Genomic DNA, 20,767 nt, shown 5'->3' with positions numbered 1-20,767 from the left:
ATTAGCATTATACTTATGAAAAAAAAACTTACCATACTTTTAGAAGATCACAACGAAATCATTAATATGTTTTACTTAAATGGAGGTATTATAGAACAAAATCTAAATAAATATTCACACTTTTTAAAATTATTTACGATACTAATTGCCTGGCTTCACTCAGACGGGTAAATAAAAGTAAAAAAATATTCTCATCAGAAAATTCTGTAGTCAACCGTTTTAAGTTTAAGTACCGTGAAATATTATACTAGATTTTGTGGCTCTGAATTAAAAACTGTAGATTTACATGGCGGACAAATGCAAACATTCGCATTTCTATAGTAAATATGTAGATATAATGTGTGTATGAAGAGACTGTGTATAATAATTGGGCACTTAAATTTAAAAATTAAACATTAGTCAAAGTGGTTCTTGTTTACTAGTATTCAAAAGCAATTATGCATCTACCGTCAGTTCTAAAACCATATTCGTTTCAAAATAGTTTTCACTTGTGTTCATTAAATTAACTGATGAAAGATCCGAGTATAGTTTGCAAAGTAGCAAAACATATTGTACAAAAAAAAAATTAATGACTAACTCTTGACATATTTTCTGTGTGATGATTTTGAAATGCTGCAAATCAGCACTTGCTTAAAATGCAAATTTTGAACAGTTACGGGGTTGATGAAGGTCTTTTCCCTTTAAATTTGACAGCGAGCGATGTTGCAATGCGTCACCGCGCTGTATCAGAAGGAGTTTTGCTAATTTATGACTATTTAAGGCCAGAGAGGTGTCATTAAATAAAATATACAATAACGTGTGTATGTATGTGGTGGCCGTGTGTGGAGCTAACTTGGCCATAACAGGCGAGATCTGATGCAACGCCCACCAACGCCTCACGCAGAACACCCACTGGACTCCAGAAATCGGCCTTTTGTATTATTTTAATTTTAATATCCAACGTTTGAAGCGCGCCACAGCTTGAGAAGACAGGCGCACTATCGATTCAACATTGCGTGAATTATTTTCCAGAATGAGAAATCAAGGTCGTGAAAATTTTACATAATGACCAAAAACTTGGATTCGTCCAACGGGGGGGGGGTGGGTTTCAATTCTCGGAATTACGGTAAAGTTCGATATCGCTCCAGCTCCATGCTAGGATTGCTCAACTTTCGAGACCATAAAAAACGAGAGTGATCGATGGCTTGCATGGTTACTAATTTCGATGTCGCGTGCTGGTTCTGACCGCAATGCAAATCGACACGTCTGAGAAACGCCGCTCTACTATGTGTACGCAATTTACTGTGATTGTAGGAGAATTATGGATTAAGCACGTCGTGTCTGAAATATGAATCTTTTAGCAGAAAATAACTCGATGTTGTTGGATGACAGCTGAGTCAATGTGTCTAATCGTAGCAACGATTAATGTTGACCCTCAGTGAGTCAGATGCGTGACGTCACCTGTGCATTGCGGTCGGTGACGACATTACAAAGAGGGGGATACTGGAGCTTTCACCCCCTCCCCTCCCCCCCCTATAACGGTACGTAGCATCTGCTCTTTCAATGTGTGTGTGTGTGTGTGCGAGTTGTAATCAAAGAATTTGTACTGAGATAAATTTTAATAAAGCGAATTACAACTTTTTCAACTAGTTTAATTACATTATTATGTATGTATATATTTATCATCGATTGGGTGGTAGTGATGAAGATATGAGGAGAAAAAAGGAGGGGGGGGTGTTTGTATCGTGTGGTGGAAATGCTGTCGCAAAGTAAATAAAACGATGAGAGTACAAAATCATAAAGGCGCTCTTTATTTACGAATGAAATGCAAATCAATGATAAATCTAAAATTGAATTAGATCGTACGCCAAATTTTACAATCGTGAATTATCGAATGATACTTAAAAATAAAAATATTACATTATGTATTTTCGTAAAAAATTAAAAATATTAGAGATGGAAGTTTCAGCCTTTTGTTAAGGGGTGTTGTTGGTTTTTGTTGTTGTTGTTGTTGTGTATCGTTCGGGGAATGTTAATTAACACGTCGAGACTGAATGGCAATGGGGGGATGGATGAGAAGCTGAGCTCGCCGCGGGCCGTGCTGGTCGGTTTAGTGAAGCGGCTTGCGAGGATCGAAGATCGAAAGTCGTGAGAACGCTTAGTTCTCGTCGACTTCAGCCTCCTGTTCCTCGTCGAACTCGGCATCCTCGTCGGCGGTAGCCTCCTGGTACTGTTGGTATTCGGAGACCAGATCGTTCATGTTGCTCTCGGCCTCGGTGAATTCCATCTCGTCCATGCCCTCGCCAGTGTACCAATGCAAGAAAGCCTTGCGCCTGAACATAGCGGTGAACTGTTCGGAGATGCGCTTGAACAGTTCCTGGATGGCGGTGGAGTTTCCGATGAAGGTGGCGGACATCTTGAGTCCTCTGGGTGGGATGTCGCAGACGGCGGTCTTCACGTTGTTGGGGATCCATTCGACGAAGTACGACGAGTTCTTGTTCTGGATGTTGAGCATTTGTTCGTCGACTTCCTTCATGGACATGCGTCCTCTGAAGATGGCGGCGACTGTCAAATACCTTCCGTGTCTGGGATCGCAAGCGGCCATCATGTTCTTGGCGTCGAACATCTGTTGGGTAAGTTCGGGCACGGTGAGGGCGCGGTATTGCTGGCTGCCTCTGGAGGTGAGAGGGGCGAATCCTGGCATGAAGAAGTGAAGACGGGGGAAGGGCACCATGTTGACGGCCAATTTACGTAAATCGGCGTTCAGCTGACCTGGGAATCGGAGGCAGGTGGTGACGCCAGACATGGTGAGGGAAACGAGATGGTTAAGATCGCCGTAGGTGGGTGTGGACAGTTTCAGTGTTCTGAAGCAGATGTCGTACAGGGCTTCATTGTCGATGCAGTATGTTTCGTCGGTGTTCTCTACCAGCTGGTGGACTGATAAAGTTGCGTTATATGGTTCTACTACCGTATCAGATACCTTGGGTGAAGGTACTACTGAATATGTATTCATAATTCTGTCGGGGTATTCTTCTCTAATCTTGCTAATAAGGAGGGTTCCCATTCCGGAGCCAGTACCGCCTCCGAGGGAGTGTGTGAGTTGGAAACCTTGGAGACAATCGCAGGATTCGGCTTCTTTGCGGACAACGTCCAAAACTGAATCTACGAGCTCGGCGCCCTCCGTGTAATGGCCCTTGGCCCAATTGTTACCGGCTCCGGACTGTCCGAACACGAAGTTGTCGGGTCTGAAAATCTGGCCGAAGGGTCCCGAGCGGACAGAGTCCATGGTTCCCGGTTCCAAATCAACGAGGATGGCTCTAGGTACGTATTTTCCCCCGCTGGCTTCATTGTAGTATACGTTGATGCGCTCCAGCTGGAGTTCGGAGTCGCCATGGTAGGCACCGGTGGGGTCGATACCGTGCTCATCGGAGATGATCTCCCAAAACTGAAAATGCAAAAAATCATAACATCAGCACACGGCAGTCAGGAGTGCGGAAACGACATCATCGGGCAAATCGGTCGGTGATGTCAGCGCGTCGGCGAGAGTGCGATTATTCGGAACGAAGGCCGTCATCTCTAGCCCGGTGAAATCTGACATTCAGACATGACCAACTTTTTAATTCTCCCCGACTATCGCGAGTGCATCGGCACGAGTGGGTCACGCACGCGGTTTTCCAAACGCAAATAGAGCCGACGAGATATAAAAATAAGCTCATTCAAGACGAACGAGTGAGTGAACAAAGTGTATTAGAATAAAAACGCGTAATGGCCCCATTCGACTGTGATGCATGGCACGCGGCGAGCCATAAAACGAGCTTCAGGAATGCCACAGGAAGTAACGTGAGCGAGAGATTCATCGCACGCTGGAAAGATAGAGCGCACAGCAACGCTTATCGAATTTGAAAATAATCACGTAAAAAAAAAATCAAAATGTAATACGGACTTGGGAAGAAATATTTCCGATCGCGTGAGACGGGCTTCGAGCGATCGTTACGAATCGGACCAATCAGAGCAAAGGGCTTTCTCACGCGCCAACGTTGCACGTGCGTACGAACGCCGGTCGTACGGAGCACACGCATACAACGCACATACAAGAGTACATACATTTTAAAACGGCCGTTGTGACGAAGCCGACGCGCTACGTGACACCCGGCCATTTTTTCCCCATTCATCTGTTTCAATTTGAACTTTTTTTATATACGAAAAAAAAAACAAAATGCATTGTTTAAAATTTGGAAAAAATTACAGTGAAATCAAACGCGTGTCTGGTTCATACTTGGACGCGCCGTAACGGTACTTTGTAGCGGCACTGACGTGTCCGCTGAGGGCGGAGCGTGCGCCCCCGGGGGGCTCAGCATCCGATTTCCGATTCGAAACATTTGCATTTGATGAATTGAATGTAATTCCGATAGGTGACGATAGTACGGTATGAGTTGTTGAAGGTATGGAGCGGTTTGGGGCGCCGGCCGGCTGGCCGCTCACAAGATGGCGGCGGGCGCGGCATGCCATTTGCGGCGGCTTTCGCGAAAGACGAGTCTGTGGAGATGTCTTAGAGGAGGAATTACCTTGGCACCGATTTGGTTGCCGCACTGTCCGGCCTGGATGTGCACGATTTCCCTCATGATTGAAGAACGGGTCTGGTGTAGAGAACGAGAACGAGAACAAACACTGCACTACGGACGCACAAACGCACCCGAGGCGAATGAGCAACGGACCGCTCGCCGGGCTATTTATAGGCTCGTCCGTCCCCTCGCCCCTCCTCACTTTTCGCCGCCCCCCGCCTTCTTTCCTCTTCGCCCTCGCATGTACCTACATACGCTCATACACAACGACTGTATTCTTAAAAATTATATTCTCCACTATTTTCATATATCAATAATGGCTATAGTCGATTTCAATTCCATAATTTCAACTAAAGTTGCGCTTAGTAAATTGAACTTGTACCAGTCATATGTTAATTGTATTCATTTTACCCTTTTGAAGGAATAACCGTTAATATCTAAAGAGACGAATTTACATCGTTGAATTCGTTCGGTTAAAATATTACCACATTTTATATTATGCTTTGAAAATACTACAGTGTACACATACATATTTACTTCTCTTCAAATGAAAAATGTATCACACACAATAAATATGTAACATTCAATCTGTCGAGAATAAAGATTTTCATAAAACATAAATTTTATGCACACTGCAGAAATACGTCTAGATCGGTTAAATTGTAGTTTAGAATACACGTGTTTCTTATTACCCAGACAGTTTTATAGACGATTTAATCTTATCTAAAGATCGATATAAAATAATCTTATCGACATATGTTTATATTATATTATATGTAGATAAATATTTGCACAATTATTTTTAAGCAAATGGTATTATATGTACATACATATTTTATTTTTCATTATATTCCATAATAAATCAGTAGATTGAACTACTTACTCCGTATTAATACTAAATACTGAAAATCGACCTCGAATTATGTAATTATGACACTGGCCAGCCCTGACTACATAAGTGCATTTGATTATTTTTTTTAATATTCTTATCAAATGTTTTATTACATTCAGTATGTGATTTTATTTATCTTTTAAAAGTATGTAAAACACTTTGCAATCGAAAGTCGGAATAAATGGTGCATTTTTTTACTATACATATACTTAAGTATGTAAATATATCGTTGGTATACTTGCTGAAAACGTTTGATTTTGTTATGAATATATAAAATGAATAATGATTTAGGTCACAAAATAAAGAGCTTCTTGATTTTCAAAAAAATTTATTTTCTCAAAACAACGATTTCTGCCAGTATACCGACGATATGTAATGTAATATGTAATTTCGAAAGAGACTTTGTGTAAGGTTTGGGTGGTAAAATTAAGAAAAAACCTGTATATATATTGTTTGCTATCAACATTTCTCTTGGAAAAAAGTGTCTCTATTTCAGCATTTAGCGCCATCTACGAGCATTTAGCGCCATCTACCGAAAATCTATTTAATTATTAAATTGTTTTTTCTATTGCTGTTTTATATTGTTTACATTTACATAGGTAGGTAGGTAGTTTTTACTTATAAAATACTTCCAATGAAATTTTCAACAGGTCTATCACTAGTGTCATACAAGAAAAAAAAATGGAAATGAAAATGGAACTGAAAATGGAAAAATGGAAAAATGGAAAAATGAAAAAATGGAAATGGTAAAATGGAAAATGGAAAAAAATGGAACACAATGTCTAAGTTACTTTTAGTTTGTCAAAAAAATTGTGCAAACGAAATATATATATATATATATATATATATATATATATATATATATATATATATATATATATATATATATATATTTATTTTTGGCTTGAAATTGGTTAAACAATTGATTCTCAAATGTATTTAACTTCCTTGAGCATTGTTTGAAGTACAAACATAAATATTTATGTAGTTAATAATGAGATGACGCCAAAACCATTTTACAAAAATGTTACTATTGCACTTGACATCCTGTTTTAAACACTAACCTACTCATTAGCCCTTTTTGTACAATTGGACGTAACGACAGTTAGTTCGCTAACATGGAATTATTCTCTTGAGTGTTTTTAATTCAGTATAGGTACCTACAAGTACAATTGGATAATGCATAATAAAAAGCAGTTTGCATTCAACAATATATTAAAATTTTTATTATAATAAATTCAAATTCCCCAGTTCCATTGAAGATCTTTCATTCTTTTCTAATGGTGTAAAAAATGACTAAATTAAAAAATAGTCAAACGTCAAATTGTTATATTTTTCAAATTACAGATCTCGAGCGGCCGTAACATCTCCATTAGCGACCACACACACAGTGTGACCCGAATAATCCTGGAAAGTAAAACATGCATGATTTCGCCCCCTAGTCTCTCGATAAATTAATAATAATATTAATCTTTCACGATTTTCGAATGACGGTCGATACTTCACACGTTTGCCGTACAAATTTAATGATCGCCTCACTAGCGCAAAATGGCGTGTCATTGACCGTTGTACGATTAACTTTACAACGCTGTTGCAGTCACTGCGTATAGTTAACGAACAGTAATGTATAATAAATCTAATATAAAAATATATAATGAGAAGTTGGTGTGGACAAAACTTAATTTTACAATCAATCTTCTCCCGCCTCCCCCTTCCCTTTCAGAATTTTGCTGAGAAAGAGTTGAATTAAAACCGTAATTTCCAAAAATCACCAAGCGTGGTAATACTGTTAGTTTATGAATTTATAATGTGATCTAAGAATCAATTAATTAACGATTGTTCTACTGTAGTTTCATCGGGGTTTTACAAGTTCTAACCCTCTCCTGTTTTGGTTGGTTACCGAATTCACAACTTTGGGGTGAGTCATGCCAACGTTGATGGCGACACGTCATCATCGCACCCAAACAACGGATTCTCTCTTTTCGTACACAATTCAATATAATGTGTATTTTTTTACAGAAGGTTACATAAAAATAGCATGGAATTGCTTTTTGGTACAAAATCACTAATGTAACTGCATAATTATGTGCCGTGTAATGTTAATACACCTGTTTCAAAAATTTTTCGGCTAATTAATGAGCCATTAGCAGTCTCAAATTTCTAATAATGATTAAACGTTGACGATTTGTTCACCTATTGGCCTATAAAATTGAAAGTGTGTTTGTATTTTATTTATCAAACCTCATTCTAGGGCCAACACATACTGAATTTGAAATTTTGACTTTTATGAATATAAATTATGATGATTTCTAAAGCAATAAAAATTTGCTTATTATTCAGTCTAAGAGATGAGCAGATGCACCTAATATTTTGTATTTTTTTTAATCAGGCCACGGTGAAATTACGGGTATATACATAGTACCAATGGTTAGTTAATTATAAATACAAATTGAAATTATTCAAAACATTAATGGATTCGTTAAGATTCTGGGAAGCTACAACAAAAAAAAATACAATGTTTAACAAATTGACTAAATTGCAGGTGATAATTTTGTCAACCGGTATCTGCCCACGATATGTATATGATATGTATCGATTTTTGTTATACATAAGCCAAGTCGAGAGATAAATCACTCGAATTTGGCTGTTATGTTTTGCCAATCAGACTGCCTACAAATTGTGTTTGCAAAAAGTTCTTAATCGTACTAAAACTGTAAAAAATTTGGTCTATTATAATTTAAACCTGCTGGAGACTAGTTCAGACGATTCTATAGTATTTGGACTAGGGATTGCAATTTTTCGTAAAATTTCATAAACCGATAAACGGTAAATAGTTTTTCCTACTACCAGTATACCGGTATTTACCGGTAAATTATTTTTTTTTCGTAGATTAGATAACTGTATGTGGTTACTTTTCCCAAAAACCTTAACTTAGATTGAATCGTAAATAATTAAAAATAAATCTCAGATGAATAATGTCATGAATGCATATAAGTAAATTCGTAACAATAAATAAATTTTATTTTTAACCAGTCAGATTTATTTATTTAAAGATTGGACCATTTGTAAGTTTTAATCATAATTGAAACAACCTGATCGCATTTATTATGATTTCGTTGGTCTCTGTTGCCAGTGAATATCGATTTAAAATTTCCACATTTAACACTGAAAATGAACAAATTCCAGAAAACCTAACCCACAATAAGCCATTGGAATCGATTTTTAATGTAATATTATGCGTGTATATGCACTAAATTGGCGATAAATAGTTTCTAACCTAACCTAGCCGATATCAAAACAGACGATTTACCAGCAAACCTACTGGTAAATACTAATTTGGACAAAGCTTATGAGTGATGATCATTTAGATTAGTTGTACGACTGATCCCAATATTTCATATAACCAGTGGCGTGGGCTAGTGGTAATCATATTATGCTTTCGAGCAGAGTGGTCACGGGTTCGATTCCCACTAGAGTCTCGCTGCTGACCAGACCTTGGTTTGTGACAGATCAGAGTTTGCCAATTTTTCTGATTTTCATTGAAACGGTTCCTGTAAAATTGGCACTTCTTTTCCTATCTCTTTTGCGAAACCACCCGTCAAAATCAACGGGCACAACACTAGTTGATTATATTGATTGAATGTATTGTATATGTATGTATAAGTGCACTCGTTGCTTTGGATCTGTAAAAGGCGTGTGTTCATGTTCTATGAAATAAAATATATTTTCCAGGACTTCTGAAAAAGAGTTTACTGAGCCATAATGCTAGCCAGCAGTGTGGCTCAGTGGTTGAGTTTATGTTTAGCAGCAAGAGATTATCTTTAATACTACTGGTTAAACTTGGATATTTGTGATTCCAAGTCGATCGTTTCTTATCAGAGTTTTCCAATTTTATCTGATAATTGTTGAAATGGTTTCTCAAAATTGGCAAAAAAAATCATTCTATCTGCTGTCACAAATCTTCTGTATTTAATGTATGTACAATTTGTAAAAAAATATGTACAAGTCTAAATCCATACATGTCTCAATGGATTAATTAATTAATTAATTTGTTAATTTCGTGTTCTTCATCCTCTCGAAATACAGTGATTTATGTAATAAAAATCAGAGATCTAAAGCAACCACTTTTTTTAGTTGCTCCAACTACACTCCAGCTCCGCTCCAGCTCCGTTCCGTGCTCCGAATAGTTTTAATATGAATCATATTATCTATCAACTTTATTAATTTTATTTATAAAGATATACAATGTACATATATGTGATAAAAAAAATATAAAAGCTTATTTATAGAAAATTTATTTATTATTAAAATATTTAATATTTAAAATATATGATGAAAATACATACATATGTAGATACATATTAAATACAAATAATATAACTATATTACATGGTGCGTACAACGTTGTCCCAAACTACCATAGTATGTAGCAAGAATAGAGAACTTAATCAAGAATATATAGTTTGATCACGATGGAAAAAGTGTACAAATCCATTTATACAAAATAACAATAAGTGGAAAAAGTATATAAAACAAAATATTAAATTGTAAAAATACAAATAATATAACTAAACAACATGATGCGCCACAAATCAAATGATTCCGGGATAATAAACCGTCAAATATTGAATTTATCATAAATTGAAAAACTAATTGAAAAAAACGCATTCATTTCATTTTTAATTCTAATAAAAACAAAATATCAGAGCAGTGGAGCACTACAAATTTCCGTGCTCCAGCTCCGCTCCTGCTCCGCGCAAAAACTCGTTGATCCACTGCTCCGCGCTCCTGCTCCACGTTCCGCTCCAGATCTATGATAAAAATTCTGCGCTGTTTGTAATTGTTTAGGAAGGCGCATTGGGGTCTTCCTGTCAAGCCTAGATATTCCTGGTATATATCTAGCTGTGTCTCGTATAGGCTCCTAAACCACCGATTACGACGAAACTTTCAGCATTTGTTGTATGCATGTCCGGGAAGATTACTGTGAAAAAAAATCACCCAAACACGGGAACGGAAACGGGAAAAACGGGAATGAGTGTCATTGCAACGCAATAATTTTCAAATGTATTCGCTGCCTGCGTTTTTCCGACAAATGGGAATGGGAACAAGAACGAGAACGGGAATTGCATGCGTTATTGTGGCATTGCAATGCATGCCGGGTTCAGCTAGTGTAATATAAAAGATCTCGGAGCTGGTAAAAAAAATGTAAACGTTCCCACATTAACCGACTTTGCACATTTGCCGCAGCATATGTACATCGATGTGCCCGTTTAGGAAATTTTGCCGCAGAATGATCACGATAAGAGAGACACGGCCATGAGTCATAGGTATGTGTGTCGTACAGACGAGATGTTCTCCCTCCCCCCGGTGCGTTATCGACGTCGTACCGCCTTATCCTACGGGATATTTAGACGCAATTCGGGGAAAACTCGGTCGATAATGCGGAAAAGCGGCTGGCGAAGGTTTCGTCGTGGAATAAGGATTTTTTTGCGCGGTAGACAGGGGTGTTGCCGGGTGGTGCGCAGTACCCAGACGGTTGGCTCAGGTCCAGTCCGCCAGGCCGAACTTATCGATTTCGGGTCCATACACGCACACATCGCTATGTGTACTTGGGTAACGACTGTGCGCTGTAGCCTTGCGGGTACCACGCCTTTCCTATGCGGAAAATCACATAATTTCCATAGGTTTCGGTCTAATGACCCCCATAGCCCGCCACTTGGACTCCAAGCCCGACTCTGACACGTCGGTTTCTTATCAAATTCTTCGCGTGGAAACGCCTCTTCTTCAAAATGGCAAATCCAAACTCAATCGCATATCCGTTGCTATGCGAAGTTTTACTCCATTTTGAGTGATCGATGCACTTTAATACATATACACGATATCGATAGATAATACTGGTTGTATGATATAAAGGGGTCTACGTGACGAGACAGAATGTTAAATGACAGAAAACACAAATATCGGTAGGCAAAAATCGAAAATCGAAAGATCTTAAGTTGAAAGATCAAAAAAAAAAAGGTGCATGGTAAACGGTACATACTCACTTAATTTGCGCGAGCAGGATACAACAGGAACAAGAGGAACATGCTTTTCCTCCCGTATTAATGTGCGCGCGCTTTGCCTTCCGATATTTGCGTTTTCTTTAATTTAACATTCTGTCTCGTCACGGAGACCGGATATAATGATACTTGAACACATTGGCTCATTCGAATTTTGAAAATATCAAAAAGATATTGGAAATTTTGCAGGCATTCGTTTTTGTTTTGTTTTTCGTTATTCAACCCTTAAGTTTGAAGCCACAAATATATTGAATTTTTTCGATCAGCTGTCACATCCGACCCATCTGTCGACATGGAAGCATTATAACTTTTTTTTGCATTCGATATTTCGTCGGTATATATTAACTGGTATGTTTTTTTTTTATTTAATTAAGTATATTATCTAATATATAATTTCGAAAGACTTCGTATGTAAGTATCATTGGTTGTGAACTTCGCAAACATTACAAAGTTTCTATTACGACAATTAAATTGGTTGAATATTATATTTTTTTCCATTCAAATATATTTAATAAAAAAACAAATGAATATTTACTATTAGATTCGCCATTTTTACGCTGTTTATATTACAAACTAGCTGTATTACCCGGCTTCGCTCAGTGTTTATAATATAAACCGCTTAAACATGACTAAGCTAATTTAAATTAAAAAAAAAAAAAAAATTTTAAATTTTAAAAAAAAAATTTAAAAAAAAATTTAAAAAAAAATAAAAAAAAATAAAAAAAAAATCAAAAAAAAAATCAAAAAAAAAATTTTAAAAGATCAAAAAAAAAATCAAATTTTTTTTTGCCTTCTAGGGCTTCGCCCTCGGCACCCCCCTGAGCCTTTGCCTTCTAGGGCTTCGCCCCTCCACGCCCCATGAGCAATTGCCGTTTAGGGCTTCGCCCCCATGATCAGTTGCCTTTTAGGGCTTCGCCCCTCCGCGCCCCCATGATTCAAAGCCGTCTAGGGCTTCGCCCCCCTTAGTTAATGCCTTTTAGGGCTTCGCCCCCCGCGCCCCCAAGATTAATTGCCGTTTCGGGCTTCGCCCCCCTTAGTTAATGCCTTTTAGGGCTTCGCCCCTCCGCACCCCCATGATTAAATGCCGTCTAGGGCTTCGCCCCCCCTAGTTAATGCCTTTTAGGGCTTCGCCCCCCGCGCCCCCAAGATTAATTGCCGTTTAGGGCTTCGCCCCCCTTAGTTAATGCCTTTTAGGGCTTCGCCCCTCCGCGCCCCCATGATTAAATGCCGTCTAAGGCTTCGCCCCCATGATCAGTTGCCTTTTAGGGCTTCGCCCCTCCGCGCCCCCATGATTAATTGCCGTCTAGGGCTTCGCCCCCCTTAGTTAATGCCTATTAGGGCTTGCGCCCCATGAGGCTGGGCCCCCCGGGCCCCCTTCGGGGCCCCACGGGGCTGCGCCCCTTGTGGCGCCCCCTTTTGAGCCCCATGGGGCTGCGCCCCATGAGGCTGGGCCCCCCGGGCCCCCTTCGGGGCCCCACGGGGCTGCGCCCCATGTGGCGCCCCCTTTTGAGCCCCATGGGGCTGCGCCCCATGAGGCTGGGCCCCCCCGGGGCCCCACGGGGCTGCGCCCCTTGTGGCGCCCCCTTTTGAGCCCCATGGGGCTGCGCCCCATGAGGCTGGGCCCCCCGGGCCCCCTTCGGGGCCCCACGGGGCTGCGTCCCTTGTGGCGCCCCCTTTTGAGCCCCATGGGGCTGCGCCCCATGAGGCTGGGCCCCCCGGGCCCCCTTCGGGGCCCCACGGGACTGCGCCCCTTGTGGCGCCCCCTTTTGAGCTTCATGGGGCTGCGCCCCATGAGGCTGGGGCCCCACGGGGCTGCGCCCCTTGTGGCGCCCCTGGCGGGGCCCCATGAAGCTACTCGCCTTGCGCCCCCGCGGGGGTGAATCCATTGAAACGAAAAAAACAAATCGGCGCCCATGGATCGAAAAAAAAAAAATCGAATCACGTGTTCGATGACGTCACCGATCTACGGACGACGACGATGACCAAGGATACATACAAAGTCTCTTTCCAAATTATAGATTAGATATAGATTAGATACGGTTGAAATATATTTCTTTTGGTGTTCAAATTCTATCAAAAGCTTTGTCAAAAATTGATAAAATTAATACTACTTGATAACAATATAATGCTTAAAATTTAAATGTGATAAGATTAATTGACATTCGGGTAATATTCAAAAAATCATAAAAATATTCACTAGCGTTCGATACTGTAAAATGTAGGATTTAGTTTTCGAACCCAGAAAAGTGCATATATAAAATTTAGTTGGCATTATGGATTGCAATACCGGTATGCCGGTTTACCGGCAAATCGAAAAAAAATTATACCGGTATACCGGTAGTAGGAGAGATAATTTACCGGTTACCGGTTTATTAAATTTGACGGTATATTGCAATTCCTAGTTGACGTGTTGTTGACCTTTAAGTTGGTATGCTTCGTAGCGTCGCTACCAAATGATAGTTCGTTTCAGCTCATCGAAAAATAAAGGGTGATAATTAATTGAACTAATAAAAAGCGAAAAACAGTGTACACTCATAATAAAACTTGAATTACGTAAAAATATCAGAGCCGTGGGAACGTGAAAATATCTAGTCACGATCTTAATGTGTAAAGTAATTTAACCCCTCAAAAAGTAAAGTTTTTGGTTTCCAATAAGTCCCGATTCATTAATCGAATTTTCATTATATTCATAGAATCTAAAGAAATTGATGTGTACAAAAATAAAGGGATAATATTTTTGGCACGGCTGTAAAATAAATTACACATTAATGTCATTAAATGTCAAAACAACATTTAATGTCAAATTAACATCTCTAAAATAACTTGCACAACAGAATCAGCGTTCGCCCGGTAAATAAAACGTCAAACGGGTTGCCAGCAACAAAAATAAAATTTGACGTTTCAGTGAAATCATAACCAGTTACATTTTCACTGGCTAATCGTAATATCTTAAGTATGGGTATCGTAATTAATTTAAGGGTAATTTTAGGTTAGGTTAAGTTAGGGTTGGCCCTATTCATTTAAGATTAGGTTGTTAGGGTCGGTATTTATTTTTATCAAATTTTATTTATGTTACTGGCAACCCATTTGACGTTTGATTTGTCGGGCGAAAACCGTGTCTGTCGTGCGAGCTATCTTTTATTTGCCGGGTACCATTTATCAGCATTCTTTTTATTTGCTGGGCCGATAAATGGTACCCAAAAACAAATAAACTCACAAAAGCTTTTATCTATATATGTACATACATATATTGATATATGTAGATAATTAAAAGATATTATACATAGGGGTCTACGTGACGAGCCAGAATGTTAAATTACAGAAAACACAGATATCGGAAGGCAAAGATCGAAAATCGAAAGATCTTAAGTCGAAAGATAAAAAAAAGGGTGCATGGTAAACGGTACATACTCACTTAATTTTCGCGAGCAGGGTACAACAGGAACAAGAGGAACAGGCTTTTCCTCCCGTATTCTGCGCGCGCACATTAATACGGGAGGAACAGCCTGTTCCTCTTGTTCCTGCTGTATCCTGCTCGCGCAAATTACGTGAGTATGTACCGTTTACCATGCAACATTTTTTTTTTATCTTTCGACTTAAGATCTTTCGATTTTCGATCTTTGCCTTCCGATATTTGCGTTTTCTGTAATTTAACATTCTGGCTCGTCACGGAGACCGTTACATACATAGATAGAAGAAATATTTATATCATACACTTTCTGTCAACACCCACGACACGTTCGCCACTAAAGAAATATCAAATATATTACAATGATGATGAACATTAATTAGCTCGCCGTCTATATATGTAAATAAATTCCAAAAACTGTCAATCTATAATCTAAAAAAAAAAAAAAAAAGATTTCACAAAGTGGATTTCGACCATTTTATGCCATTTTCATTTTCGCAGTGGCGTGCCCATAAAAACGTAGACGTAAACGAAGCCCCGGGCGATTCGACTTCTCCATATAAGTTCTCGAATTGTATAGCTTTCTAAAATCGACCTATGCGTGTAGGTAGACATTCACATATACTTTAATCATGACTTCAAATACGACTGCGACAGGGGGAACGGGTTTTCTTTCGAGAAAATAATAATATTGAAAAAATGCAACACATGAATCACGATCGAGTAGGCAGACACCTCCTGGTCCTAGGATAGTCACAAACGAGTCGACAAGGTAAGAAACTTTTGCGAGCCGATTTGCATACTTGTGCAACGTGGGCGAAGATGACCAACATCGGTTTCACGTGGGGCGAACACATGACCAAAAATAAGAGCGTTTGACAGAAAACTTTTCGCAAAAGGACACTGTGACAACGGCCCACGTTGTGTTGGGTCGCAGAAGAGGAGTTTGGACGATCACGGTCATTGTCAACTATTGCAAATGGTGTGTCTTAAAATAAAATTAAACGATAGAAATCAAGTTTTGATACCTCTAAATAGATTCAAGGAGCAATGTACTGGAGTAGAGCTTGACTTGTGTGAGATGTGGTGTGTTTTGAGATGACAACTGTATAGGAACGACCCAGAACCATACAGCTTCTCTCAAGAAAAATCGACTTATTTATCGTAACTCTCAACTCCTTAAGATTAGGTTAACTTAGCACCAAATCCTGTGCAAGGAAAGCGGAAATGAAATTTCCAAGTAGAATTTATTAGTACCTGGAAAATATTGTAACGTGGTAACATGGCAGAGTATCCCCTGTTTAAGTTAATTCGTGAGTTAACCCCGGATTAGAATAACAGGACTCAGTAAGTGCCCGAACAAAGGATACGCTGGGGTGAGTGCAGGTAGACACAGAATGGGGCGAGTGCAGGTAGACCTACGTGCCTGCACAATAGACACGCCAACGGATCGGGGATGCTATGCTAGGCAACTTTATAAGGAGATACACACGGAATCGTTTGAACCTCCCGCATCGTTCAATAAATGCTGTGAAGCGACTTTGGCCTTTCATTTGGATCCTGAACCCACCCCTACCCAACAATATAATACTCATTTGAACCGTAATGAAAAGTCCCGACTTTTTGAAAATCAATGTATTCTTGCACCCTTTATAGCTCCCACTTAATATTTTGATTTTTTTACTTTTACTTTATCAACATGTACAAATATGATTTGAAGTATCCAGATTATCGATATTAATAGATTAAACATATATTTTTCGTAGTAAAGATTAATATATATATACATATGTATGTACATATGAATTTATCTACATATATTTCGAAAGAAATTGATAGCAAGTGCATACATAAGTACCTAGCACATATGTACATAAATATCGATAAGCATCTAAATATTTGATTATCAAATTCGATTATGAAATATGTAGATCGGTTACTTGAAAATGTGATGTATGAATCTTAATCTACTCTCTTCCATTTGGGCCTCGCTGTGATTTTATTTTTTATTCATATTTTATTTTACTTTTTCTTTCTCCTTTATACATTTTTGTGTACAATTTTAATTTTGTTCAATGTAAACAAAGAATGCGATTTTTGGATTTTATTTTTGATTTTTACACTTTTGTTCATTTTTTTTTCTGGTGTATTTTCCATTTGTTACTTTTTTATTATTTTATTTTACCATATTTTCTGCTTTTTACTAATTTTACTTTTTTCTATATCTTTATCAAATGTCGGCCATTGTGGCGTATTAGGTTCTTCTTGTAATGCCACAATGGTCCAAAACTATAAATAAATAAATAACATATGTTGACTTGTTTGTGTTGTTACGTTTTTATCATATTCTAATGTAATCCACATATTTTTTTTAAGAAATATAACACTTTTTTATAATGCCTTCAGATTCACATTCAACACAAAGATGACAACCCTAGCGGTCAAGTGCAATTAAACAATTCGAGCGAATGTCATAAGATATAAGAAATGTGCGATTTGATTTATAAATTACGGTTGCGTCATTTGTTATTTAATTTCAAGGTCATACATCACAGTGCACACACCGCCAATTTGAGACACTTTTATCCTCATGCATTATTATATTTTTTATGTAAATTGAATAAGGTGACCATTCGTACTGATTTTACCAGTACAGTGCTGGTTTTTTGGGTAGACAAGTCGTGAGATAAAACCAGTACACTTTCTTAACCAATAGATTAAAATATACAAATTCGTCAGTGAAAATGATATCTCCTACAAAAATATTTTATCGAATGCTGTTTCCGTTTAATACACATGCGGGAATACTTTTTTCTTCGATTAACAATATGTGGTCCAGTGATAAAGCGCAATTTAATAGTCAAAAATATATATTTTTACAAGCCTCTTCTATGTTTCACTTCGCAAAAGATTGAGCTAAAATTCCTACAGTCTTTTTCCGGTGTTATATTGAAAGTTTAATTGGCCAATATTTTGTTTTTTAAGGATTTTATAGTTTATATATACATACATACATATATTATACCGTGAAAAAGTCGACAGTGAAAAAGTCGATGCATACATATAAAAAACGGTTAGTATATATATATCAGTGGCGTGCGGTAAAAGTCTCTCTCCCCCCGTCGTACATCCTCACTTAATTTGCGTGAGCAGGATACAAGAGGAACAGGCTTTTCCTTTCGTATCCTGCGCGCGCACATTAAACAAGGCTGTATGACAAAAAGAGAGATAATTTCACCGCGGGTTTGGTGCATCCGCTCTAAAATCGCCAGATTAACAGAACGGCAGCTTTAAACGTAATTCTCGTTTTCTCGAATGATAGATTGCACATCAGATGACGAGTAACCTTTCGATGTGCACAGATGCAATTATTAAAATTGAGTTGGATCTTTCTGGCGAGTTTAATAAGGCAAGATTCGGAACTTATCGAATCTTGCCTTATTAAACTCGCCTGAAAGATCCAACTCAATTTTAATAATTACCATTTTAATAATTGCATCTGTGCACATCGAAAGGTTACCCGTCATCTGATGTGCAATCCATCATTCGAGAAGACGAGAATTGCATTTAAAGCAGCCGTCCGTTAATCTGTCGTTCAATTTGTCTGGCGATTTTAGAGCGGATGCACCGCATCCTTTCACCGCATGCCACTGATATACTATATATTATATATACATAGTACCGTTTACCATGCACCCTTTTTTTATCTTTCGACTTAAGATCTTTCGATTTTCGATCTATGCCTTCCAATATTTGCTTTTTCGACCTTTTCACTTTCGGTGCCGTGAGGTAGACCCATTATATATATATAGTCCACGTTTATAAGGATTGGTTTTCTATCTCAATATATTTATTTTGTCTAATTCACACATTAAATGGTTTTAAATTTAGTCGAAGAATGTTGTCAACGAAGTTTTTAGAAATATTCTTTTGATAAAATGTCCTAATTTTAAATTTGAAAATAATGGTCACTTTGAAATTAAAATAAAGCAACAAAAATATTCAAAGAGTAAGCTGGCCGAAAAGGGGCCTCAGATGGCGATCGCTCGTTAAATCCTGCGACCGTAAAACTGACAAACTCCGACCATTACAACTAAGCGTGGGTACCGTTGTGTTATCTATCCTTGAATGTACAGCAATTTTAAGTTAAACGGTATGCTTAAATGCCTTTTAAATTATACTTACAATGAATATTTTTTTTCATTATTATCACGCCTTCTTTTTTCTCTTTTTAATTACCACACCTTCCCCTTTTTTAAGGTCTTTCTTGTAATTTTCATATTTCATTTCAGCCAAATGTAGCATAAGAATAGCATGCTTTCACTGTATTTTTTACAGCTACGTATAATATGCCCCAGTAATTTTTTCGATGCTTGAATTTTTTTACTGGTGGTTTTTATGGTGAAAAATTATATGGCACACACCCATAACCTCGGAAGTAAATTGGGTGTAGGTAGGTGCACTATTCATTCATACGCCTCTGTTGTAACTATAGTTGGAAGCGTCACATACTGAGGTCATTATAAAAAAAATATAAGTCACGGCTCCTCTTTCATATTATGTACAAAATGTAAAAATGGAGACAAAACCTGTATATTTAATATAAAAAATATATGTTTCCCGGCAAAAATTACACCTACAAAAATATCGACCAACGCATTTGATCGAAACACAAAAATATGTACGTGTTTAATATTTATGATACGCATAGAGCTACATATGTTGAATTATCATTATTGAAATTGATACAAATTTAACGAGTCAATGTTTAGTGTCGTTAGCATATTTTATACTAACGGCGTGTAAATAACATGTTAAGATCAAAATGTGTGCAAGAACACACATATGTAGGTACATATAATATAAACAATTAAACATATAAGGCACTTTTTCAAATAATAATGATTAGGCTGGGGGACATCATGTGCATGTAAAACCATCTTCCTATCATTATTAACAGGGCCGTGGTTGGGATAGTTTGTGCCCGGAGGCAAACATGCTATTAGCCCCCCCCCCCCCCCCCCTTTTATGTATTTATTTTATATTGATTACTTTATTTGAAAATTTTTTCAGACTATTTTTATGTTAATTTTATTCGATAACGTTATTGTTTACCATGGTTCTATGATAGAATAATGAAATAATCAGAATTTATTGTACAGCATTTTCAAGGTCATTTCATGATTAATTAATTAATGAATTGAATTTAAACAAATGTGCAATTATGAGCTATGGACGTGCACATTCACTCTATTGTCACGGATATTCCATTAGATCCGTCTTGTTGAAGCGTGTGGAATCTATTGTCGATTTGGGTATCACTTTTGATCCTCAGCTCACCTTTCACAACCATATCAAAAAAGTCGCTGACGTTTCTATCTCAATATATTTATTTTGTCTAATTCACACATTAAATGGTTTTAAATTTAGTCGAAGAATGTTGTCAACGAAGTTTTTAGAAATATTCTTTTGATAAAATGTCCTAATTTTAAATTTGAAAATAATGGTCACTTTGAAATTAAAATAAAGCAACAAAAATATTCAAAGAGTAAGCTGGCCGAAAAGGGGCCTCAGATGGCGATCGCTCGTTAAATCCTGCGACCGTAAAACTGACAAACTCCGACCATTACAACTAAGCGTGGGTACCGTTGTGTTATCTATCCTTGAATGTACAGCAATTTTAAGTTAAACGGTATGCTTAAATGCCTTTTAAATTATACTTACAATGAATATTTTTTTTCATTATTATCACGCCTTCTTTTTTCTCTTTTTAATTACCACACCTTCCCCTTTTTTAAGGTCTTTCTTGTAATTTTCATATTTCATTTCAGCCAAATGTAGCATAAGAATAGCATGCTTTCACTGT

General features: G+C 37.8%; 2 protein-coding genes across 2 annotated transcripts in view; both read right to left on the bottom strand.

Annotated features, from left to right (window-relative positions):
- Positions 1-20,767, bottom strand: part of vih (ubiquitin conjugating enzyme vih) — a 347,513-nt gene that overhangs the window by 283,064 nt on the left and 43,682 nt on the right. The window lies entirely within an intron of this gene.
- On the bottom strand, positions 1,768-4,672 carry LOC143909309 (tubulin beta-1 chain-like). The gene is given in 3 exon segments (XM_077427230.1): positions 1,768-2,202; positions 2,204-3,424; positions 4,545-4,672. Coding segments are annotated over 3 exon segments (1,536 nt in total). The 5' UTR covers positions 4,602-4,672; the 3' UTR covers positions 1,768-1,944.

The sequence above is a fragment of the Arctopsyche grandis genome, chromosome 3 (assembly GCF_051622035.1).
Source record: "Arctopsyche grandis isolate Sample6627 chromosome 3, ASM5162203v2, whole genome shotgun sequence".
NCBI lineage: Eukaryota > Metazoa > Arthropoda > Insecta > Trichoptera > Hydropsychidae > Arctopsyche > Arctopsyche grandis.
This window is presented reverse-complemented; position numbering and strand designations above follow the sequence as displayed.